This window comes from Phyllostomus hastatus, unplaced genomic scaffold (genome assembly GCF_019186645.2).
Source record: "Phyllostomus hastatus isolate PE091 unplaced genomic scaffold, TTU_PhHast_1.1 phas_contig_118, whole genome shotgun sequence".
NCBI classification, from domain to species: domain Eukaryota; kingdom Metazoa; phylum Chordata; class Mammalia; order Chiroptera; family Phyllostomidae; genus Phyllostomus; species Phyllostomus hastatus.
This window is the reverse complement of record NW_025333543.1, coordinates 634,673-659,893: the sequence shown is the minus strand read 5'-3', so window position 1 is coordinate 659,893 and position 25,221 is coordinate 634,673. Positions and strand designations below refer to the sequence as shown.

Genomic DNA, 25,221 nt, shown 5'->3' with positions numbered 1-25,221 from the left:
CAGTTTGAAGCCTTTTATTTCTTCTTCTTGCCTAATTGCTCTGTCTAGTACTTCCAATACTATGTTGAATAGAAGTGGTGAGAGGGGGCATCCTTGTCTTATTCCTGATCTTACAGGAAAAACTTTCAATTTTTTACCACTGAGTATGATGTGAACCAGGGGCTTGTCATATATATCACATAGTATGTTGAAGTTTGCTCTTACACCTAATCTGTTGAGGTTTTATCATGAAGGTATATTGAATTTTTGTCAAATGGTTTGTTTACATCTATTAGGAAAATCCTGTATATATTCCATATCCTTGTATTTCTGGGATAAATTCCACTTGGTCATAATCCTTTTACTGTTCTAATAAATTCAACTTGTTACTATCCCTTTAGGAATTTTACATGTACGAGGTCTATCCAGAAAAAGTTCAGCCATTGTTAATATAATGAGAATGGTTTGCATGATATCAATGTAACCTGGCAGCCAAGGAAAGTGGACTAGAATGTGCATGTGTGAACAAGAACAACTTCATTGAACTAGTCAGTGGGGGCAGTAGACGCTGTTCAATGAGCATGTGTACTGTGTGGCTGTCACATTCAAAAGGACTGAGTGAGTAGAGCAATGAATCTGCATCAAATGTTGCATTAAGCTTGAACATTCATCCATAGAAACTATTCAGATGATTCAGAGGGCCACATCTATGGGTAACTGGTAATTGGAAGCTTCATCATGACAACATACCCACTCATGCATCACATCTCATGCAGAATTTTTTGGTAAAACATCAAATCACCCAGTTGACTCAGCCCCTCTACAGCCCAGATGTGATACCTTACAACTTCTGGCTTTTACCAAAGCTAAAATCACCTTTGAAAGGGAAGAGATTTCAGACTGTTGAGAGTCAGGGAAATACAACAGGGCAGCTGATGGCAATTGGGAGTACTGTGTGAGGTCCAAAAGAGCCTACTTTGAGGGGACTGAGGCATCATTGTCCTAGGTACAATGTTTCTTGTACCTCGTATCGTCTTCAATAAATGCCTCTATTTTTCATATTACATCATGGAATGCTTTCTGGAAAGTCCTTGTCGTATGTTCACAAGGAATTCAGGTCTGCAATTTTCTTTTATTTTAGTGTCTTTCTTTGTCTGTCTTTGGTATAAGGGTAATAATGTTAGTCTCATAAAATCATTTTGGAAGTGTTCTTTCCTCTTTAGCTTTCCGGGAGAGTTTGAAAAGAGAGGGCAAATGTCAGGGGAAATAGGGGCCATCTGCAATACTGTCAACTATTAAAAAAATATTTGGTACAATGCACCAGTGAAGCCATCTGGTCCAGGGCTTTTGTTGGTGGTGGTAGGTTTTCGATTACTGATTCAAGATCCTTACTCCTTTTGGTCTATTCAAGGTTTTCTATTTCTTTATGATTTAGTCTTGATTGGTTGTGTGTTTCTAGGAATTTATCCATTTCTTTTGTGTTATCCACTTTGTTGGTGTGTAACTGATATATCCCTATTTGAAAAAATACTTTGTTATTATTTTTGTGAATTTTTCCTTTTTCTTGCCTGCTGATTTTCCTATTATTTTTGTTTCATTTAGAGTGTTTTCAACTCTGTGTTGATTTCCTTGTCAGTCTTTCTTAATTGTCTTATTGTAATTTGAAATTTAATTTTCAGATTTATCCTGAGTGGCAGTGGTCTTTTGGTGTGTGTGTGTTTCTTCTTTCTGTACTCATTATTCTTCATCTAGAAGTTTTACAATTGCCTCCAGACAGTCCGTAGCTTCCAGTCCAGAATCTACCTTATCCTGGAAGCCTGAGGTCCTGTCCTGCCAGGAAAATGCAAAACCAATCTCTAGCCCTTAGTTTATGACATTGAACCTGACTCTGATGCCAGAATGGCGTCGGGCACATAAGACCATAATTTCTCACCTTCACTCCACTTGTTTGCTTTTCTGACCCGTTCTGATCTACAGAAATATTTATTTGTTTTGTATTTAGAGTGAAGAAAGGAATTTGGGTGTGGGTGGGACATCCTAAATATATAACTTTCAGCTAGACTCCTGATCATAGCCTTTACATATAGAAAAGCTTATTTAAGAAGTGAAAATATTTGCCAAGTAAAACAAATCTTTTCTTTGATCTTATGATTAAGTAAGAGAATGGATACTTATTACATGCCAGATACAATTGTTGGTGTTCCATATCATTTATTTACTCATCACCAAAATTCCATGTTGAACTAAGGATCAGTGATCACATTGCTAGTATGTGATAGAGTTGGGACTCAATCCAAGCATAAACTCCCTGAGAGCATACCTCATTTTATTTATTGCTCTATTCTCAGCACTTAAAACAGTGCCTGACCTGTAGTGAGTGTTCAGTAATATTTAATGAATGACTGAATGTTTCCCCTCTGTGTTGTTTCTACTATTGTTTTTATTAGTATATCTTGCTCCCTATATAAAAAACACTCAGTCACTACCCTAGGCATAAAGTTCATTAGCATAAGAACCTCTTTGCTTATTCTCTTTTCTGTTTTATTTCCTATTTGATTGGCACTGATATCTTGACCCTCAACCCAGTGGGTGAATGTCATTACATTTTTTCTGGAGCTGACATCTCTCTTGCCAATAAACTAGAGTTGGAATGAAAATTTTTACCAGGATAGGCTAATTTCCCATAGTTGACATTCTCCCACTTACTTCCCCAAGCCCCATTGAACTATATCATAGTCATATTTCATCTTAACCACCTCAGCTACCCGCAGTCAGGGCACTTGCTGCACAGGTGGAAAAGGTAAATTAAGCTATGACTAGGCAATTTGGATAATAGCGGCCCCTCCCCCTCCCATTACCACCAAGCTCTGTCAAATTATCTTGGCTGATTATATTTAAAAATCACTTTGGTTCTATTTTAAATTATGGCTCCAGATGGAATTGAAATATAAATTAGGCTTTAAAATATAGTTTTCTCTCTCTTCCCCTTATTTTTAATGACATTGTGAGTGATATTAGGAAGCAATTTGACTGATGAATTAGTACCTATGTGGATATGATCTCTTAGCACAGCTTGAGAAAAGTAGGACCAATCACAGGCCTCACTCACTGCAATTGATTTTCTAAAGAGAACACAAAGAAATTAAGAAAAGAGAAAAGTCATGTATTCTGAATCTGTATGCTACAAGAAAACCACTATTATTGTTTGAGAGAGCCTGTAAAGAGCTTTGCATCATTTGTGATACACCTACCTACCACTAATGCTGCAATGATTTCTCAAGACCTAATCCATGTACACTGCAAAACTTGAAATGACTTGAAATATCCTTATCTTGGAAGATGGAGAGTAAGAAGGGACTCAAATACAAAGTCAAGAAAAACTAACTAGCATTTCTTGTTCATTTTTAGCCCAAATGGAAATCAAGGAAAAGCAATTGGTGACTGCATTATGCCAATTATAGGGACATTTTTAACTCCTTCTTTTCATTTAATCTCTGCAACTAGTTAGCAATGGAGACATACTGTCTTTACTCCCCATGCACACAGTAGAACTGGAAATTGCCTGAGAGATCATTAAGTTCTCTAACCTGATTATGCTTTAATCTGATCAAAATGCAGTCCATGAGCCCTGGCTGGCGTAGCTCAGTGGATTGAGCGCAGGCTGGGAACCAAAATGTCCCAGGTTCGATTCCCAGCCAGGGTACATTCCTGGGTTGCAGGCCATAACCCCCAGCAACCGCACATTGATATCTCTCTCTCTCTCTCTCTCTCTCTCTTTCTCTCTCCAACTCCCTCCCTTCCCTCCCTAAAAATAAATAAAATATTAAAAAAAAATGCAGTCCATGGATTAACTGCTTCAGCCACATTAGGAGTCTGTTAAGTGAGCAGTATCCTGTACTTCACATCCAGAGGCTCTGATTTTAAGCAAATACCTGGGGTAAATTTGGGGAAGCTGATCCACAGACATAACATTTAAAACTCTTATAAGAGCCCTGTTCCTTTTACTAGTGAGGTAATGAGCCAGGGGTAGCACAAAAGAATCATCTGGTAAATTTTTCAGAATATGCTGGATAAAAGACAGTTGAGGCTACACTGGGGCAAAACTCCCTAAATCTCAGCAGTTTAAGCAACCAAAGTTTATTTCTTGCTTACACTTTTGGCCAATCATGAGTTGTGTTTGCTGTGCAATCTAGGCAGAGGAAGCCTCATCTCAATACATGCTTTCAGTAATTGCAAACGCAGGAACAATGGAGTAAGATAACCTATGCTCAAGCTTTTAAAGGTCTGATGTAAATACCACTGAAGAAGCAATATCATCAATGGCATTGGGAGTCAGACAGACTTGTGTTTAAATCTTTCTGCTCCCTTTACAGACCACGTGACTTTGGGAAAATTTCTTAACCTCTATGAGTCTCTGCTCATCTGTAAAGTGGGAATGATAATACTATTTCTAATGGTTGTTATGAGGTTTACAGTGGACATTAACATTAATTATTGTTATCAAACTAAGTATAAAAATATATTATGGAAGGTAAAGAAGAGCTTGTGGAAGAAACACTCTTCTGTTATACCAGCATTCTTATCTGCCCCTTAGTAACTCTTCACTCTACTTGAAGTTCCTCCTTTTTATTACCTTCTCTCTCCTACATCCTATCTTTCCTACAAAATCTGGCCTTATTCTCCATATCCTTCTGTCATGACAGATCATCAGTTCATCTATTCAGCAGAGTTATCATCTATCTGCCATGTGGTAGGCACTGTGTTTGGTGCTGGAGAAGCAAATTAAATAATATGTTCTATGTTCTTTAGGTATTTTCAGTCTAGATGGCAGGGGAAAAAATGAAATGGAATATGTACTCTAATGAAGGCCAAAGTACCCATGATGCAATGAGAATATGGAGGATGCTACTCAGTTCATGTAAAAGCCTGAGCTGCCTTTGCCAAGAGGAGAAAGCATGCATGAGAGGATGCAGCATGCACAAGGACAGAGGCACTAGTCATGGGCATTCTAGGACTGCAAATAGGGAAATATTGCTGGTGTGGAAAATGTGAATGGAGGACAAAGGCATTAGGGGCTTTGGAGAGGGTTGTGAGGACAATGAAATGGCAAAACCTTAAAGATCCATCAGTGTGTACATGTTTGGTTTAAATATTTCCCCCTGATTGCAAAAGGGGTCCCCTGAAGAAGTTTGACCATGGATATAGGACCAGGTTGATATTTTAAAATTAGTACTCTGGCTGGAGACTTGACAGGAAGAGTGTGAAAATCATCTAAGAAAGAAAGAAATGAAGTCACACTCAAGGAGGCAGTGCCAGCTGCAATGAAGATGGGGAAGCAGACTAGGGGGGTGTAATACAACTATAAGAGGTAAAATAACACAGACTGAGTGATGGGAGCTTAGGAAAAACTAGGGCATCTGAGAAGACACATATTTTTCAGGCTTGGAAATGGGGTGAAGGGTAGCAGAGTAGCAGATACTCTGAGATAAAGGATATAGGAGTAATAGGTCATGGACAAGTAGGACTGTTAGAGGTTTATCCACACATTAATTACACATTGATAACAAATTATTTGTATTTATATACAACCTTATTGTGTGATTAACATTTGCCATAGTATATATTAACTTTTCAGCCATTGTACAAGCTACTTGAAAGCATTAACATTAATTTAAACATATGCTTAGGTGCCACAGTTTACTTAGCACAACACTTTGGGCTTAGCAATTTGTCATAAAATATTCATGAGATAAAAAATATATCAAATTTAGATTTTCTTGGTTTTGTTCACTGGTCACATTACTGTTAGCATGATTTCTATTTTGTTTTTTCTTGCCCTCCATTTTGATGTGCTTTTGTGTTTAAAATATTCACTTTCTTAGAGTTGATAGAATTTCCCCCTTATCTTATATCCTTACAATATTTTAAAGCAACATTAAAAATTATATCAATTGTTTCTCATTAAAATATTTAATTACTTGATTTGGCCCTTTAAAAATTCTTTGTTTCTTTGGAGTATGCTGTCCTCCCTCTTTCACTTGTAGTTGATTTAAATCTTCTCCCCCTCAATTTCATTTTCTTCATCAGAGTTCTAAGTAGATCTTTTATCCCTTCAAAGTTTACAGTTCTTTACAAGCACTGTTTCTCCCATCTGTTTAATTTAGATTCAGCACCATAAGTCTCTCATCATGTATCATTTCTTTTATTATAATTTCTATTCTAACTTTGAAATTCATGATGTAAAAAATGAATATATTGTAAAGGAAACAGCATGTGAAATAGAGCCGGCCTTTAAAGCTAGATTTCCTCCCTCTCTAACCCATGCTTTCTTGCAAATAATTTTGTTATGTGTTTTGTCTGGGCTTAAAGCTAAGGAATGAGGCTTGGTGGGGCTTCTTCCTTGAATCTTTGGGGGGCACTAACTCCCTGCTGCACTGACTCTCATTCTCTTCTCTTTTTAAATCTCTTTTGGTGTAAAATGTTTTCTAGAGAAGTCCAGAAGTACCTGAGAGAAAATTGAAATCTAGTCTTAGTTTGACAATGAGTCAACCAGGAAATGCTGCTCCATGGCTGTGTGACTGTTTCCCTGTTTCTCAGAAAGGGTCCTAATTGATGGATAGACTAGACAGATACGGACACACCTGGAAGAAATGCACTCTACAAACAAAAAAAAATTACTTCAGTTTTTCTCCTTCTACTGCTCCTCACACAAACCTGGCCTTCTTTGTCATCTTTTTGTTTCATTATAGAAACACAAAGATAAGCCAAGAGCTGGAAAAATAAATAAGGAAATAGCACAGAGTACTGAAAAGAGTAAAACTGAACAAGATGTTAGAAATAGTCACAAAAGAACAATGTTGCACAGAGAATATCACTGGGAATATGGACATAGCCTAGGCCAGTTTTACCAAGTTTTTTAAATCTAGGAATATTTAAGAAACCTCTCTCCAAAATGCAAAAAAATAAGTGCAAGTGTTAACTTCATTCAAATATTTGTATAAATAGAAATTACATTATAGGCTGTCTTACTGATCAGTAACTACTAATTGGGGAAGAACTAAGGCTACTTTGATGTCTATGTAACAATTACAAAGACAGCATTTCTGTGATTCAGTGTTAAGCAATAAAGAAGATGAATTCCATTAGTAAAGCGTCATTTACACCAGTGTATTGGAGTATAATTATTACCACTGTGAAAGCTGTAAGGATACAGTATTTAGTTGTGGTTGAAATTGCTGGCTCTAGAGTCAGACAGATGTTAACTGGAAATGTTAAATAGGACAATGATGTCATGGTATGGGCCATTCTTACTAAATGCTCTTCTTGCTAAATGTTAAAAGGTAGCACTGTGTTTTGTGACCAGCTGCAAACAGGATGAACTTGACAGGAACCAACCTGATAAGTGCAGCCAAATGCAAAGAACAAATCAACAGGTAATTGACCAGTGTATGGCTGAGCACCCCAAGTGGCCAACCCCTTGAGTTCCGTTACAAAAACATCTATGTAACCACATTTTGTCAACCTATTTACTTGTTTTTGTCTCTGTTTCTAATATGCAAAAAATGGGCTGGTAATAAAACCTAACTCATAAAGATAAAACTTGAGTTCCTGTTTAACTTATGCCCATGGGCTTCTAGGGTGAGACATACTCTCCTTTGCTATAAAATATCATTTCCATGAAAATTAAAACACACAGTTCTAAGGTCTCTTCCAGTTTAAAGATATTAAGATGCCAACTTAATGCCATGACTCATGGAGAGCATTTGATATGAAAGGGAAAGGGCACCATATTCTGACAAGTTGATGATGATCAGCTTGTATAGCTGGGACTCGGGGACATTCATCAAATGGCATATAAGAAGATTGACCGCTACTCCAGTTCTCATGGGCTGATAGTGGAGAAATAGAATAAGCATGGTTAACAGAGTCACCTTAAAATAGAGTCAGGAGGCTATTAAGGAAGTAGGGCTAATTAATATCTTGAGTCCTGGTTCTCTTGACTGCTATTAACTTGCTATACCTGTTGCTAAAGTCAGCTCAAGGCTGAAGTCATAAACATCCTAGAAAAACAACTGCTGTATGGACACACACTGGACTTTACCTCCTCCTTGTAACGTTCATCCCCCTTGTTTGGATATTGGAACTAACCAATGACTATTAACTTAGTCAGCAGCAATCCTTCACTTGCATAAAAGAATTACATTTTTAATCTCCAGAGCACAGTTGGAGTTACCTGAATCTGTGTCTCCTGGATTGCAATGTTTTTGCTAAAATAAATGACTTATGTTCTTTATTACAGCCTGAACCTTTCTTCTGGTTAACAAGGCCCACCCCTAGTGATTAAAATCACTACAGTTTTCTACGTTAAAGACATTGAGTTGCATGAGGTCAATTAAGGAAATGGCTGTATTACCTCTTCTATGGTTTAAAGCATTATCATGAAGAGAAATGCCTGAGTTGTTGATAAATGAATATTAAGCCATACTTTATATAAGTTTTCAAGATAGAGGGTAGGCCCAGCTGGGTGGCTTAGCTGGTTGGAGCATTGTCCTATGCACCAAAAAGTTGCGAGTTCAATTCCTGGTCAGAGCACACACCTAGTTTGTGGGTTCAGTCCCTGGTCTGGGCACATAAGGAGGCAACCAATCAATGTTTCTCTTTCATCTCTCTCTGCCTCTGTCTCTCTTTCTCTCTCTCTCCCCACTCCTGCCCTGCCCTTCCTCTCTCTCTAATATCAGTAAAACATATCCTCAGGTGAGGATTAAAAAAAATAGAGGGTAAATCTTTAACAGTACAAAATATAGAAAAGACGGAAAGAAAACCACTGTTAAAGCATTAATTACAAATTCTGACAGAACACAAGTTCAAATCTAGTTTCTATAGCATCCTTGGGGCCTTCATTGAGTCACTACCTTTGAGCATCATTTTCCTCAAATGTCAAGTGAGAATGATAAAACACAGGTGATTTCCTTATTGTTTATAGCAAGGTTAAACAAGGTTATTTAGGTAAAGCTGAGTGTATCCCTTCTTTTTCCTTGAGCATTGCATCGCAAAACAACAGACTGTCTCTCATCATTGATGGCACCTTTTGACTTGAGATGGAATTAAGGTAAGGGTTAAGGTCAGTCTATACAAACAACTCAATAACCAGTAGAAAAATGGAAAAAAAGTCAAGAATTCATTGTTTGTTGGTTCTAGGTCATGTAGAGTTATTGTGTTTTTATAAACCAAAATTAACATTTTGTTTTTCTTGAATCTTTTATTGTTCTGTTTCTGTATGTTTTTAAAGCAGAGGGCTCTCCAGTTTGGTAACCTGAAAGTTATAATAAGTTGATATGCATCCATGTCAAAGTAAGCCTTTACTTAAATTTTATACCCTCCAAAGGTCCATATTCTCTGGAAAAAAATTCTGCTTTCATTGTAAGCAATAGTTAAAATAATCTTTTTTTAGTTTAAATGGCAGTTGAAATGATTAACTATGCATTTAGAGTAGCCAAAAAATGAAATCATGTTATTGAACTAGGAAAAAAACATCTCATTAACATTACTTGAGTTTTAACAAATGAGTTGATTAGAGGGAAAGGAATGAGGAACACAGTTCATTAAATGCCATGCCCCTAGTCTCCTCACAGACCTAATGTACTCTTATCACAGCACCTTGAAAAAAAATCAATGACTGCATTTCCCAGCAAGAATATAATTTCCAGTTAATGAATGAATCATGCACTGAAATCATTGCTTTTTATTTATTTACTTGTTTTCTCTTTAAAAGAGTTTATATTCATTTTCTCTGAAAATTATGGAAGATAATCAGTGTCCTGGGTTTATATGTCAAAGAAGCAGCACAGATAATGTGCAATCATGGTCAAAGTTTGTCTTGATTAGTTTAATTTCTTATTTTTACTGCTGTAAAGTAAGGACCAATGCTGAGACTAACCAAGAGATAGCAGGGGTCCAGATATGAACTAGGTTGTGTTCATGGTGGGATCCAGCTGGTTGTAGGGGATTTCAGGACCAGGGGAGCTGGTAAGAGGCCATCATGCATGCTAGATGCAGTAACAAGTCTTCAGAGAGGGTTGGAGGTAGGCATTCAGATTAGAGCCCTATGTCTGACTCAAATTTGACCTCTAGTGGTTCCCAGAGACTCATAAAGGAGTGATCAGAAGTAGCTGGAATGGGATGGGCTGGGAGGATAGAGGAGGATTATCACACAATTTGCAAAACAAAACCAACCCAACCAAAAACAATCTGACTATGCCTTCTGTTTTCACTGGAAACTCCCTAAGGATCTGGCCACTTGGAACAATGTTTGACCAAAAGAAGTGGGGAATTCTTCCCTTCATCCACTGAGAACAAGAGGAGGAGGTCTCAGTCCCAGGAGAGAGCCGCCTGGAGGCTGCAGTGGAGTGGTTGCCCCTGGCAGCAGACAACCTGCAGCTGCTGGCAGCAGAGGCCTGTGCCTTTGCCGGGTCTGCTGGTAGAGGAGAGCCTGGCAGAGCCAAAAAGGATTTTTCATTAGCTCACGCGGATTTCCCTCAGAGAGTACCAGATTGGTGTCCAACTTCTGTGGGAAACTGGAATACCAATGGTATTATAATTAGCACAATCCTCTTTTAACTCAGAATAGAATAATCTGGATTGATACTTGCTTTTCTGTACTCAGAGAAGAGGCATTACAGTGGGAATAGTAACAGCTGTGGAGTCAACACATTTGGGGAGACCCACACTGCCCCACTTACTATATACCAGCCACTGCTTTAGTGCTTGATGACACATTTAATTCCCACAACAAGCCTGTTACTGTCCCAGTCAGTCTTACATATGAAAAAACAGAAGCACAGAGAGGTTAAGTAACCTGCCCAGGTCACACAGCTTGGATGTGATCAATCTAGGACTTAAAGCAGAGAGCCAGGCTTCAGGGCCTCTCCCCAGCAAGTGACATTCATCAAGTCTGGCCCAGAGGAGGTACTCACTGAATGTTCACTGATTCAAATCATTTCACCACGAGATTAAAAATGCACCAACTTTATCACTTTGGACTTAATAGACTGACTACACTTAAAAGCAAACAGAAAAGTGCTTACAAGTATGCTAAAATCTGGACCAACAATGAAGGACAATTAAATCAGGAAATCCACCAGCCTGTTGTCCAGGTTCACTTACCTTTGTTTGGATGATGATAGGCAGGGGCAGCAGAATCAACAGAGTGAAAACCACGAGGATTAACCGGCGATAAACCAAAATTTCACGGAAGAGTTTCATTGTCCTGAGCAGGTGCCTTTGATAGTGCTCTCCTCAAAATGAGGCTGAAGTTAAATAACCAGCCTGGATTAATATTTCTCTAGCTCATCATCTTCACTTTCTGCCCTAGACTGACCCACATGAGTTAAAATTAAATCTCAATCTTTATTGTTTTACTGTCATGATTACTATGGAGAGATAAGTCCAACAATGTTTGCAGGAAATAAAAAACCAAAACTTCTTTCCCTATTTTTTGTGCTTACATTAACTGGCTAAGTCTAGGAGAAGGCAAAACAGTAAGGTTGGTTGAGTTTGCCCAAGATGAGGACCCTCCCTCCACCCCTTCCGATGTTTCTGACTTCTGGACTCCAAACAGGAGTAGTTATCACACTTAGGTGACACCTTGATTGGGTTCCTCCAGCGCCCTATCTAAGGAAGCACATGTGAACTGAAACAGCAATTCCAATAGTAGGAATTTCAGTGAAGGGAAAAGTTTTCGGTACAGAGGATTTTTCTGGAACTTCTCAAATAAAGTTTGAGGCAAACTTCTACACTGCCAATGTGAAATTGGACCCACTGAAGAACTCCTGACCTCTCTTATTCAGGGAACCTTGGCTCACGTTCAAAAAATAAATAACACTGCTTCCGAAATTGAATAGCATTTTTGTCCCCCATACCACACTCAACTGCCCAATACTTACTTCATGGTTTTTGTATTTCCTGGACACTGTTGCCTCTTTGTATAAGAAACCGAAAGTTATTGTAAAGCCTTATATAAGCAATCCCCTGCAAGACTTTTTCAGTATTGAGTTGAGATACTGACTAGATAATCACCAGAGAAGCTGCATGGAGATGAGTCATAAGGTGTGTGTGTGTGTGTGTGTGTGTGCGCGTGCGCGCCAGCGCATGCATGTGTGTGTGAGTCTTTGTATGTGTGAAGATGGGGACTGTTCTGGCAGTGATACGGAGGATGTGTTTTGAAACTACTCTGTGCTAGGGACTCTGGTTTGTTTCTCATTGTGCTGTAAATTAATCATCCCATAAACCTCAGATGAGCTACTACTCTGCACCCAGCCCCAGGTATAAACAAAAGACATTCCTTTCTATAATTTATAGTTCATTTATTTTGTCAGAATGACTTCACTTTTATCTAATTTATGGTTACCATTTAGACCTTATTTCTAATTCCATACTAATGTAACTCTGCTTTCTTTTTCCATCAAGGAAAATAATTCTGTCACCAACACTCACTGTATTGTTAATGTTAAGGAAAAATCATTTTCCCTCTAAAAGTACAACTTTCTCAAGATATATTACACATAGTGATTTAGGAAATCAGAATAGTAAACAGGAAAAGTCTCCAAACCAGAAAGGCATATTATATCTTGAATTTCTCAGATGAAAGAGGAGGTAATTATAAATAATAAGAGTAATAAATAGTGAGTAACAATAGACAGTAATAATAAATAGTGTTTAAAATCACATTAAAGGAATTGAATTACTTAAAGCAGTTTTAATACTTAGTTTTTCTATATGACAGTTCATTGCTTTTATTTTTAAAAAAGACTATTTTTTGAAGAAACCATTTCTGTTCTCAGACTTCCCTCAGTCACCTGCTGAGACCATGTGAATCTTTCTTTCTCATTGGAGAAGATTTTACTTCATGATATGACACCAGAAATAAAAAGGCATTTTACTTCATGATATGACACCAGAAATAAAAAGGCATTCCTCATTTAATGGAAATGAGGAATTTAAAGTACAGGGAACAACAATATTCAAACCAGACAGAGGCTAAAAGAAAAGCTCTTGACATTTGTCACTGCCTCCTTCCTGTACCCCACTTTCCTGATTCTGGTGCCCATTTCTCACCAGATGCAGGTTTGCAGAACCCTCAGATGATGGCCTGTGGTTCTAGCCAGCTCGATCTTACAGAATGGTTCCCCTTCTACAGAATAATTCCAGCCTTTCTTTCTGTCCAGCAAATCTCTTGTTCCTCAGTAGTTTTCTCTCCACTGTCACAGAGTGAAAAGATCTGAAAAAATCACCTACAGTAAACGGGAATGACTGATACAAGCTCCATACCTCTGCATGAGTCTCCAGGGAATGAAACTCTAAAAGAAGACTTTGGGTCTCTTGGAAACATATCTTAGTGTATCCTTTAAACCACATCACTTGGAAATACCATATGATCTCACCTATAAGCGGAACCTAATCAACAAAACAAGCAAGCAAGCAAAATACATCAGAGTGTTAGGGACCACTCTGTGGTATTGGAGGCTGTAGCCCTGCACAAGCAAGGCCTTGAAAGAGGCCTCTAAGTCTCCACCAGAAAGCCGGATATGCAGAAGGCAGGCATGACCCAATACTAACACCAAGGATTCCCGTGGGAAATCAGACCTGAAGAATACGTTGTATCCTTTGAAGTTTGCTTTGCTCTGCTGTAGCCCTGTTGGTATAAACCATATGTTTAAATTCAAAGCATAAGGAGTGAACTCCTTATCTCATGAAATATGTCTTAACAACCATCTGGCGTCAGCATGTCTAACAGACCCTGACCTGAGGCAGATCTCTGTGTTTCTTCAATTGTCATCTATATATAATATCTGTTTTCTATAACTATAGCCTTTGGATATTGATTAATGAGCTATGCCTGCATGCTGTATACCCCTGCACATACTGATCCCAATAAAAGCCGCTTTAGAGAAGGGCTCTGGATATTCTCCACTAGAGGAAATTGCTACCCCTTTTCCCATAGGAACAGATTGTGTCCGGGACAACTTATTTCATCCTCAACCAGGGGAATCCAGGGGATGAGGTTCACCAGAGACATTGAAATAAAGAACAAACTGACAGTAACCAGAGAGGAGGAGGGAGAGGGATAATGGGGAAGGGCATCAAGGAACAGGTATGAAGGACACATGGACAAAGCCTAAGAGGGTGGGTTTGAGGGTGGGAGGCAGGGATGGGTGGGTTGGGAGGGCATGGTGGGGTGAAAATGGAGACAATTGTACAACAATGACAAAATGAATAAAACACATCACATTGTTAACCAGTTCCACAATTAAATTTCATCTCTTTTTTTGTACAAAAAATCATAAATATCTCTTAATACATCACAGCTGTGCAGTTTTATCTATCTGATCCAAAATGAATCACACCATTGTACAATCATGGATTAGTCCACTTAAAACATGTTTTTTTACAAATATAAAAACTATTACAGATATTGTTTATTTGCTCACAGATATCGACTATGTTTTAGAGAGTTTACATTTACCACCTCAATTAATCTTCAAAACCCAATTCAAGGTATGTATGTTTATGTTGCTATTATTATTTCTATTTTAGATATTTGGAAACTCAAATCAAATGGCCAAGTAAAGTGTCTCACATATGGGTGATATAAGAAGGATTCAAGTCCAGTTCTTTCTGGATCCTAAGGCATGTGTCTGCCATAATGACTATTAATTTGACACTAAACACTAAATCATCACATTTAGAGTTTGTATACAGGCATTGGTTTGGTTGGTTTAGGAATTGTAGCTCTAGAGGTTAGTTTTTTAATATCCATTGAAACTTATGATTAGACATAACTAACGTGAAGCTCATGTTCAGGCATAAAAAAGAAAGATTTTTTTCTTTACATATTCTGGTTAACTTTATAAAGAAGTTAGATTATCCAAGATGCTTGAGTTGTATGGACATGCAACATGAGGGGAGGGGCCACCAGCCTTTATGTGGCCACCTCATTCTCTCAGGCTTGTCTTCTGGTTGTCCTTTTCTTAGGTCACATTTGCTCCCAACTTTGGGCTTTTCTTCAGACTTCTCCCTTTTCCAAGAATATGCTTCCCTTCTCTGTCTTTATTTCACCTATCCTTGAAGTTAGACCTTTCAACCTCATCTCATGCCTCCTGCTTTCTATAAATTCACCCTGATAATTCCAGTCCTTCCCCAAACCCCCAATTCCTAAATTTCCATGCATCTACTGAGGAAGCTCCTTGGTTCAGCTGCATCAAGATAATCTGGGTGCTTGAGAAAAATGCAGATTTTCTGCCCTATTGGATCAAATTGTGGCTTGGGAATCTTCATGTTTCAGTGGCTTATTACATAGTTTTATGGGTACTAACATATAAGAATCATTGAGTTAGTATCTATAAGTCACATTTTGGTCCATAAGGAGACTGACATATTTTTTACTATTTTAATAATGCATGTTAAGTTTTAAATCTTCAATAAGATTGCTAACTCTTGATTACAGGGAGCATTAATTTATTTTCCTTGTGTCCCTAGAAAAGTGCTAGGGATAAGTGAATACTCAGTGAAAAATTTCTCTAAAGTTAACTCTAAATATAGATAAATGGAAACCAATTAGCTGCATTGCTGATATATTATAGGTTACAAGAGCAGTTCATCAGTAGAGTATTTAAGCTTGCAAAGAGATATGGCTGGGTCAGAGGGGGACTATTTGCTCCATTGCAAAATTACCCATAAACACTTAAATGAGAAGGTGTGTATATTCAGTATACATTTTGCCTAAGCGGGAAAAAAGGTCCAAATGCTTTTACTGTTGGTGAAAACAGCCAGGTGCATTTGTACATAACTAGTCAATAATACTATAGTAAATATATGTGGTGTCAAGGGGGATCCCTTTGTAAGTTACATAAATGTCTAGCCACTGAAACTAGTATAACACTGAATGTCAACTGTAATTGAAAAATACACATAAAGAAAAAAGACACTGCATTTGCTTCAATTATGCATTCCTTTTTTCACTCTAAGAATTTTTAGAGTTCAAAATGCATGCCAGTTTTAAACAATTATCTATCAAGTCAAGGAATTTAAGTCAGATTTTCTCCTGACAGTCGGTTGTGTCTTAGCCCCCACTAGTCACTCATTCTGAAAGTCACTCATGGTGAATTCCCACTTATATATCAGGTTACCTTCATAAATTCCATAGCTTCCAGACGCTGCTCTGTGAGAGGTTTACTCTTTGAGGACTGTATGTGAGCTGTGCCCAAAGCGTTTTTTAGGTACTATAAAAATGAGATCATTTCCCCCTCTTTTTAACTGGCATCCAGAGTCATTTACCTTGGCACTTTTAATGTTTTCAATGTCTTCATGGTTGCCTCTCTTATTTCTTAAGATGATGAATCTTCTTGATGAAAGTAAAATGTACAGATAATGTATACAGTAAAATTTCCAGGCCCTCATCAGTTAACTGTATCAAATTTTATTTTCACTTCCTAAAATAAAGGATAAAGTCCTTATCTAATGTAGGATAATATACCTAGAGATTCTAGATTCACCCACAGGTCCCTGAACACCTAAATTGGGATCATTTATTATTAACCACAACTTCAATAATCATTCCTCCAATGCTGTGAAGTAAATGACTGACTGAACAGATGAAGATTGAACTGTGTTCTATGAGGTGAGGACCTGAACTCCCACGAACTGAGGATCAAAGCAAATTCCAAACAAAGGGACCTACCTGCAGCAAAAACAGCAGTTGTCAGAACACCTGAGCGCAGGAGCCCAGACGTAGCTGCTCACGCCCACTATCAGGGTGGTGGGGAAGGGCTCTCTCTTGACCAACCCTTATGATGGCTCTATCTCGGGAAATGAAAGGGGAACATTCAGGGATGGAATCGGGAGGGATATTGGAAAGGAGGGAAGAGGAAGAAGAACATTCTAGAACACATACCATACATACCATTAGGAAAAAAAATTGAATGAAGCTACCCTAAAATTTCCAGAGCCCTCCTTACTCCAGCTCCTCTCCGTGCTTATCCCCGACTCCCCTGCCCAGTCTCCTCATGTACTAGTTCTTTGCCAGCAGTCTGGACACTGAGACGGTGTTATAATCCTCGTGGGAATGGGTAACATTTTAGGGGATTAAAAGTTAACTCAGAACTCCTGGTTGTAGCATTTATTGTCAGCACCTGGATGGGAAAGCAGACCAGAGTTTCAGGTGCTCTGAGACGATTGCTATGATTCTAGGACTCTTAGAAATGAAAACCAAGTATCCAGTGAAATAGATCACAAAGAAGTACTATATGATCCCAGCTGATGTCAAGAGTTTTCACTCTTCTTCTAAAGTTTATATACTTCAGCTTAGTCGGTCAGAAACTGCTTTAGGGTATAGCTAGAGAGACTAGTTTAAACAAACTGGTGACATAAAAAATTTCCCCTAATAATCTCAGTTCGGCTCTGAATTCACTGTTGCTCATAGCTGAATATGTCCATTTTTCTCTGTCAGAAAAAAAAAGTATTTATCTCATGATATTTACCACTCAAAATATTGTCCCTTTGAGCCTGGAACATCTCTTGTCCTTTATGACAAGGAAAAGACAAAGTGTTAGCGTAGTTTCTAATGGTGATTTCATTTTAAGTGTATTAGGTGACATTGACACAATCCAGTTTATTGTCAAGCTGACCCATCTCCTTTGGAAATTACATTTTACCTAAGTGTAGAATATTTCACAGTATGTCATTAACACAAATACCGGCAGTTATCCAGGCTGCTCTCTTGCAGTAGTTTTCTGTTGGCATAGCTACAGCATTCAGTGCTCTTCACCCCTTGGCTCTTTTATTATTTGGATTGGTGACTTTGGGTTCCAAATGGTTGCTTGTAGAGGAAATTCATTGTTCAAGGGAGGAAACATGTGCCCTGGGACTACTCATGAGCTTATGAAGAAACACAACACCATTTAGTCCAAGTTACTTACACTTACATTTTGTCCATTTCCTTTACCATAGAGTCACAGAGGAGCATTTAAGAAAGTATGTTCAACTTATATGATTGTACAGTTAAACCATGTAACTGACAGATCATGAGGGCATGGCTTTAATTTATACTTTGACATTGATAAATGTGACATAAAATGATAGTGGTGAGGAATAGTTGGAATTCTGGAAGGTTTTTTTTTTAAAAAAAAAAAATGAGGCTAATCAAAATGTACCCAAATAAAATTTCTGGTGGGTAAATTGATGTGCATAAGATACCATGCCTTCACAAGGGAGCTTGCTGAAGCTACCGAATGGGGATGGCAACACACCCAAGCAAATAATTCCTAGTGGCTTGGTAGAAGCATAGAACATGTGCTCTGGGAAGGCAATTAGTTCTCACTGCTCTATTATTTTTCATAACAATTTACTTTTGCATAGTCCCTAAAATAACTAATTTTAAATTACCGTGGCAAGAGTCCTGACCTAATGTGGCATTCTCTAGTTTGGGAGAATCATAGTATCTCTGGTTTGAAAAATTGTTCTAGGCCTCCATTAAATATTGGTGCCAAAAAGCCCATTTTTTTCTCAGCCTGTTCTTTTTTATTGTATTTTTTCCATCACTATTTAGTCCCCCACCCCGCAATCACCATACTGTTGTCCATGTCTGTGAGTCCTTTTTCCTTTTTGCTCAATCCCTTCCTCCCTAACCCTCCCTCTCCACAACTGTCATCCTGAGTCTGTCTCTATTTTGCTTGTTAGTTCAGTTTGTCCATTAGATTCTACATATGAGTGAAATCATATGGTATTCGGCTTTCTCTAACTGACTTATTTCGCTTAGTATAATGTTCTCTAGGTCCGTCCATAGTGTTGCAAAGGATAACATTTCTTCTTTTTCTTCTTTTCTTCTTTTCTTCTTTTTTCTTCTTTTTTTACAGCTGAGTAGAATTCCATTGTGTAGATGTCTCATAGTTGTTTTATCCACTCATCTAGTGATGGACACTTGGGCTGCTCCCATATCTTGGCCATTGTAATTAGTGTTGCAATGAACATAGGGGCACTTGTGCTCTTTTGAATAAGTGTTTTTGGATTCCTTTGGATATATTCCCAGAAGTGGGGTCATTGGGTCAAAAGGCAGATCCATTTTTAATTTTTTGAAGTATCTCCACACTGCTTTCCACAGTGGCTACACCAGTCTGCATTCCCACCAACAGTGGAAAAGAGTTTCCCTTTTTCCAAACAATTGATCATCCTTATAATTGTTTTTTGTTGATTTATTGATAATAGCTATTCTGACAGGCTCAGTCTGTTCTTAAATGCTTCTAATCATGACTGATTTGTGCCTCATACCATATTTAAATATTCTCTCTCCTCTCCTTCAGATTTTTTCCCCTGACATTGAGCCAAAATTTATCTTTCTGTAGCTTCCATCTATTGTTTTAATTTCACTTTGGGGAATCTTTGGGGGAAAAATCAAACTATGCTTCCATATGATAGCCTTTATATATTTGAAGTGTTCCCTTATCCATTTGCCTCACTATTTAATGCCTCAAGTTTAGGTCTCTTCACTATCCTGGACACTCCTCTGATTAAGAACATGGACTAATTTTTTTCTACATCCCTGGTTTGGTTCCTCAGTTCAATCCTCTCTTGCAGAAGCTGTTTGGCAGAGAGAGGCAGGACTGGACTATCATCTGCCTTGTTCTAGATGTGGTGATTATAGCAATGCAAGTGGCACTGCAGAACTTCTTTGCTTTTCCCATTACAGTGCTGAGGTAGTTTGAGTTTACCATCCAATAAAGATTCAAAATATTTTTCTATGTACTATAGCTAAGTAATCTCTATCTTATCATACTGATAAATATGGTAGAATTACCCTATTAATTTCTACCTTGTCAGATTTTTACATATGCTTTAAGTTGCCATGGCATCTGTCATTCATCACATGCAAGCTATATACATATTTAGTAATAGTACCCTTCATATTTTCATCCAAAATCATTCATAAAATATTCAACAGGTTCCTTTCTCCAGATGCCTTCCTTTAAGTTGACATTCTTACAATAAAAAGGAGCTTTTGGATGCTCTTATTAACTTAGGTCTACTGAATGGTCTCCTTTTAGTAGTCTATTCTAGAATCTGGTCCTAGACTGACATTTAACTCACTCATGTATGATTAATAGCAATGACTTTTACTTTGTTGACAATCAGGATGGCTTTTGCCTGTTTCCTGTTTTTGAGCACAAATCCTATAAAATTTTTAAATTTACCTTCCTAGAAATTTGTATTACATATCTGATTTATATCCATCCCTCCACTCTTTGGCTAGTATAAACACACAAAATAGGCATAAATAGTCTTTTCTAATATATAATTTACTCTCAACCTCACTAAGCAGTTTTTCCTCTATACTTCAAAATGCGCATTTTTCTGAATAAGAAGAGTTAGTAGTTATACTTAGCATTAATTTATCCAAAGGAAGAGGATTATCCTTCAATAATTATTCAAAAATCAGAAAGGTTCCTATTTTCTACAAAGGAAATGCATATGTATACTTAGGAAAACAGATGTGGAGTTAGTGTGAACCTAGTAGTATCAGAAACCACTAGTGTATTTCCTCCTATCCACTTTTTCCTCTTGTCCTCTAGACATATTTCTTTAGGGAAGACTCAGCATTAGCCACTTAGGTATCTCAGCAGAGGTAGCTGAGGAGAGAGAATCTGGACCAACAAAGACCAAGGCTGATGGAGCAAAGAGAGCTCAATTTCCCCTCAAGGGAAGGAATCACTTGGAATTATCAAGACCCAAGGAAAGAAAAATCAAATTACTGATAGCTAACATACCTCTGTCATATTTTTTTTATGTTTAAACATATTTTATTGATTATGCTCTTACAGTTGGCCCATTTTCCCCCTTCCTACTCCTCTGTCCTGTACACCGGCTTCCACCCACATTCCCCCTCTTTAGTTCATGTCCGTGGGCCATACATATAAGTTCTTTGGCTTCTATATTTCCTATACTATTCTTACCCTCCCCCTGTCTATTTTCTACCTACCATTTATGCTTCTTGCTCCCTTTACCTTTTCTCCCTCTCTCCCTCTCCCACTCCCCTGTTGATAACCCTTCATGTGATCTTCATTTCTGTGATTCTATTCCTGTTATAGTTGTTTGCTTAGTTTGCTTTTGTTTTTGTTTTAGGTGTGGTTGTTAATAACTGTGAGTTTGCTATCTTTTTACTGTTCATATTTTTATCTTCTTTTTTGTAGATAAATCCCTTTCATATTTCATATAATAAGGGCTTGGTGATGATGAACTCCTTTAACTTGGCCTTACCTGAGAAGCACTTTATCTGCCCTTCCATTCTAAATGAAAGCTTAGCTGGATAGAGCAATCTTAGATGTAGGTCCTTGCCTTTGATGACTTGGAATACTTCTTTCCAGCCCCTTCTTGCCTACAAGGTCTCTTTTGAGAAATCAGCTGACAATTCTGATGGGAACTCCTTTGTTGGTAACTGTCTCCTTTTCTCTTGCTGCTTGTAAGATTCTCTCCTTATCTTTAATCTTGGGTAATGTAATTATGATGTGTCTTGGTGTGTTCCTCCTTGGGTCTAACTTCTTTGGGACTCTCTGAGCTTCCTGGACATCGTGGAAGTCTATTTCTTGCCAGATTGGGGAACTTCTCCTCCATTATTTGTTCAAATAAGTTTTCAATTTCTTGCTCTTCCTCTTCTCCTTCTGGTACCCCTATAATTCAGATGTTGTAATGTTTAAAGATGTCTTGGAGGTTCGTAAGCATCTCCATATTTTTTTGAATTCTTGTTTCTTCATTCTGTTCTGGTTAGATGTTTCTTTCTTCCTTTTGGACCACACCATTGAATTGAGTCCCATTTTCCTTCCTACCACCATTGGTTCCCTACACATTTTCCTTTATTTCACTTAGCATAGCCTTCATTTTTTCATGTAATTTGTGATCACATTCAACCAATTCTGTGAGCATCCTGATGACCAGTATTTTGAACTGTGCATCTGATAGGTTGGCTATCTCTTCACTGCTTAGTTGTATTTTTTCTGGAGCTTTGATCTGTTCTTTCATTTGGGCCATTTTTTTTGTCTTGATATGCCTGTTATGTAGTAAGGGGCGGAGCCTTAGTTGTTCACAGGACGGGGGGCAACTCATGTCACTGATTTGTCATGCTGTATGTGGGGGAGGGGTCAGAGAGGGAACTATGGCACTTGCTCTGCTCTCTGCCAGATTTCAGTCACTTCCCCCACTACCCACAAGCAAAATGGGTCATTCTGGTGCTGATTCCTGGGTGGGTGGGTTTGTGTATGTTCTAGGACCCTGTGGGTCTATCCAGTGAACTCTCCTGTGAGGTTGGGAATTTCTCTTGCTGCTGCCTCAACCCCTACAGGAGTTTTCAGTCAGAAGTTTGAAACTTTATTTCCCCACGCTGGAGCCCTGGGTTGTGCAGTCTGTCTTGCTCCCCAGTTGTTCCTCCCTGTTTATCTGCATGTGAATGTAGGACAGCCTGCTCCACCAGGCTGCTGCCTCGCTGGGTCCACCAGTTGCAGCCATGCCCACCTGCTCCACAATCTGCCACATCACTGAGACTGCTAGCTGCTGTTGCGCATGGGTCTCCAGCTAGCAGTGACTATGGAATGCTGTGGATGGCTCGACGATAAACATGTGAGAAATAACATGCACGGAGACAAACTAGTTTCTGTGGAGAAGTAGGGATGAAATGGCCACCCCTTCTAGTGAGGAGCGCGCCAATTTACAGTCCGTACCTGCTTTTATTGGGCTCATTTTGCATAATAATTCAGGTAAAGTACAGTACTCATTAGGGGGAAGTAAGGAACCATAGAAAACAAAGAACTCTGCCGGTCTATTGAGTTGGGGGTCAAAGAGCTGTAAGACTGAGGAACAAAATAACTTCCTCCTAAGACCCTTCTCATTCAACTGAGAGCATTCTAAACAAAGGAGGTTTCACAGTAATTTACATGTTCTTTCTTAGGCCTGATCACCCCAGGGAATCCGCACTTCTCAGTACAAAGCTGCACCACCCTGTCATTGTTTCAGGCTTAGGTGGAGCAAGGGAACTAAGGCAACTGGGAGACAAGGAGGTTTTTTCCCAGACGCTGAGAACTCAGGCTGTGTCAAAGCCGAGGAGCGAGGGTCCATCACCCCCTTTTGCTGCAGCCCCCCCAAGTCCTTCTTTTGGGGGGCCTCCCAAAGTGATCATGCCTGTCTTAGGTCATTCCCCCCATGGGGAATCTTACCCGTCTTTGGCTAACCGACCAAGCTTTTGGGGGTTCAGTTATGAATAAAGCAGCAGAAGCAGCATTCCTGCCAGGGAGATAAGCTTTTGTCTCCTTGCTGGCTTACGGTTTCAAGGGCGTTCCCTTAGCCTTAGCTAGGCAGGGGTTTCAGCTTCTGATACCAGTCAGGGTGGTTCCCAACAAGCTGCCACCTAACCTGCCTCGGCCCTCCAGCTACTGCCTTGCCACAAGTCCTCTCCAAACAGCTGTCAGTCTCCACCCATCCTACAAGGCTGGATCAATATGTCTTCTTTAACTCCTTGATTGTTGGAGTTCCATACAGTTCAATTTTCTGTCAGTTCTAGTTGTTTTTTATTTTTGAAATTGTTGTTGTCCTTCTTTTGGTTGTGCAAAGAGGCTCAGTGTGTCTACCTACACCTCCATTTTGGCCAGAAGTCTATTCATCATATTATTGATTTCCAATAACAATCTGATTTTTTTATATATGGCTTAAAGAGATTAAGTAACTTGCTTGAGGTCATTCAAATGAAGTCCAATTCAGATCTGTTTGACTCCAAAGTTGACTCACTACTGACTCTGAGTTCATATGGACAATGTAATTGAGGGCCATCTAGCAGGAAGGCACAGAGCCGCTAGCTCTGAAAGTCAGGATAGCTATAGACAGAGGGGCTAGATCACTTCTGAATAGCCTGTCTTGTTTGCAATTTCTTGCCAGAATGTGGGAAACAAGGTGCTACCACTGGGAGGGAGAGGTCCATAGAGCAACCTGACTAACTGCACTTTGGTCAATGCTACTGTCTTAGCCAGGTGAGAAATTTGTTCTTAGGAACTAAGAGAGGGGTACAGATGTGTTGTTAGGAAACTTGGTAGAGACTGAAGGCTGGGGTGGCAGCTTAATGGCCAGGGAGGTGATTTGTAGTGGTGACTTAAATGGCCAACCAATCAGGCTCATGGCAAAGGTGACAAACTGTACCAGTTTTTCCAGGGACTGAGAGTTTTCTGGGTCATGGGACTTTCAGGAATAAAACCAGGAGAGTCCCAGTCAAACTGGAATGTATGGTCGCACTGTTATAACATCAATAAGGCTCCCACTCCTCATTAACCAGAGGTCTGAGCCTTATATTGACTTTGTCCTCTCATTCCCACCCCTTATTCCATCCATCATCAAGGCCTCCTCATTTTACTGTTGGCAATGCTCTCAGATTTCCTCATCTCCCCCATCTTCATGACCAGTGCTTTTTGTTCAGGCTCTCACCATCTTCTACTATTTCTGGCCTCCTATCTGGTCTCTGTTTCTATTCCTGACACCTGCCTCAATGATGCATCTTCCAGAATGCTGCCAGAATGACCTTCCCAAATGAATGTGATTGCATTATTTTCTTGTTTGGACATATCAATGGCCCTCAACACTGGGGAAAAAAAGTGCCCAACAGCCATATGTAACTTAAAAGGCCCCACAGTCTCTAAGGTTAACCCATTCTCTCAGCCTCATCTTTCTGCACTGTCCTGCTTCACATTTGATGCTTTTCTATAAAGAAGTTCCCCTCAACAAATTATCTGCAGTATTTCTCCCTGCAAAACCCATGTTCTCTTTCACCTTCAAACTTCTGAATCAAATTTTCATTCACTTAGAGGAATATTCTCAGCTTTGGCCATGTATAAATTTCATTTTCGAATGGCCAGTTTAATCTCTCCCAAATTCAAGATTCTCTCCATATCTAAAACATTCAAGGCAGCCCTGGTCAGTAGCTCAGTTGGCAAGAGCATCATCCCGATACGCTGTGGTTGCAGGTTTGATCCCCGGACAGGGCACATACAAGAGTCAACTAATGAGTGCATAAATAAGTGGAACAACAAGTTGATGTTTCACTCTCTCTAAAATCAATAAATAAAATTTTAAAGAAACCATTCAAGGCAGCTGTTTGCTATTCCCCACCCCATAATAAAAGACTACTACTTAATTTTTATCTCTTATTGTGATATACTCTTGGTC

General features: G+C 38.9%; 1 protein-coding gene across 1 annotated transcript in view; it reads right to left on the bottom strand.

The window, feature by feature from the left end:
• Positions 1-11,263, bottom strand: part of SLC13A1 (solute carrier family 13 member 1) — a 112,151-nt gene extending 100,888 nt beyond the window's left edge. Inside the window, exon 1 of the mRNA XM_045847691.1 lies at positions 11,143-11,263. Within this exon, the coding sequence (XP_045703647.1) occupies positions 11,143-11,241 (99 nt within the window). The 5' untranslated portion in view covers positions 11,242-11,263. The remainder of the gene's footprint in view (positions 1-11,142) is intronic.
• Between the last annotated feature and the right edge of the window lie 13,958 nt (positions 11,264-25,221).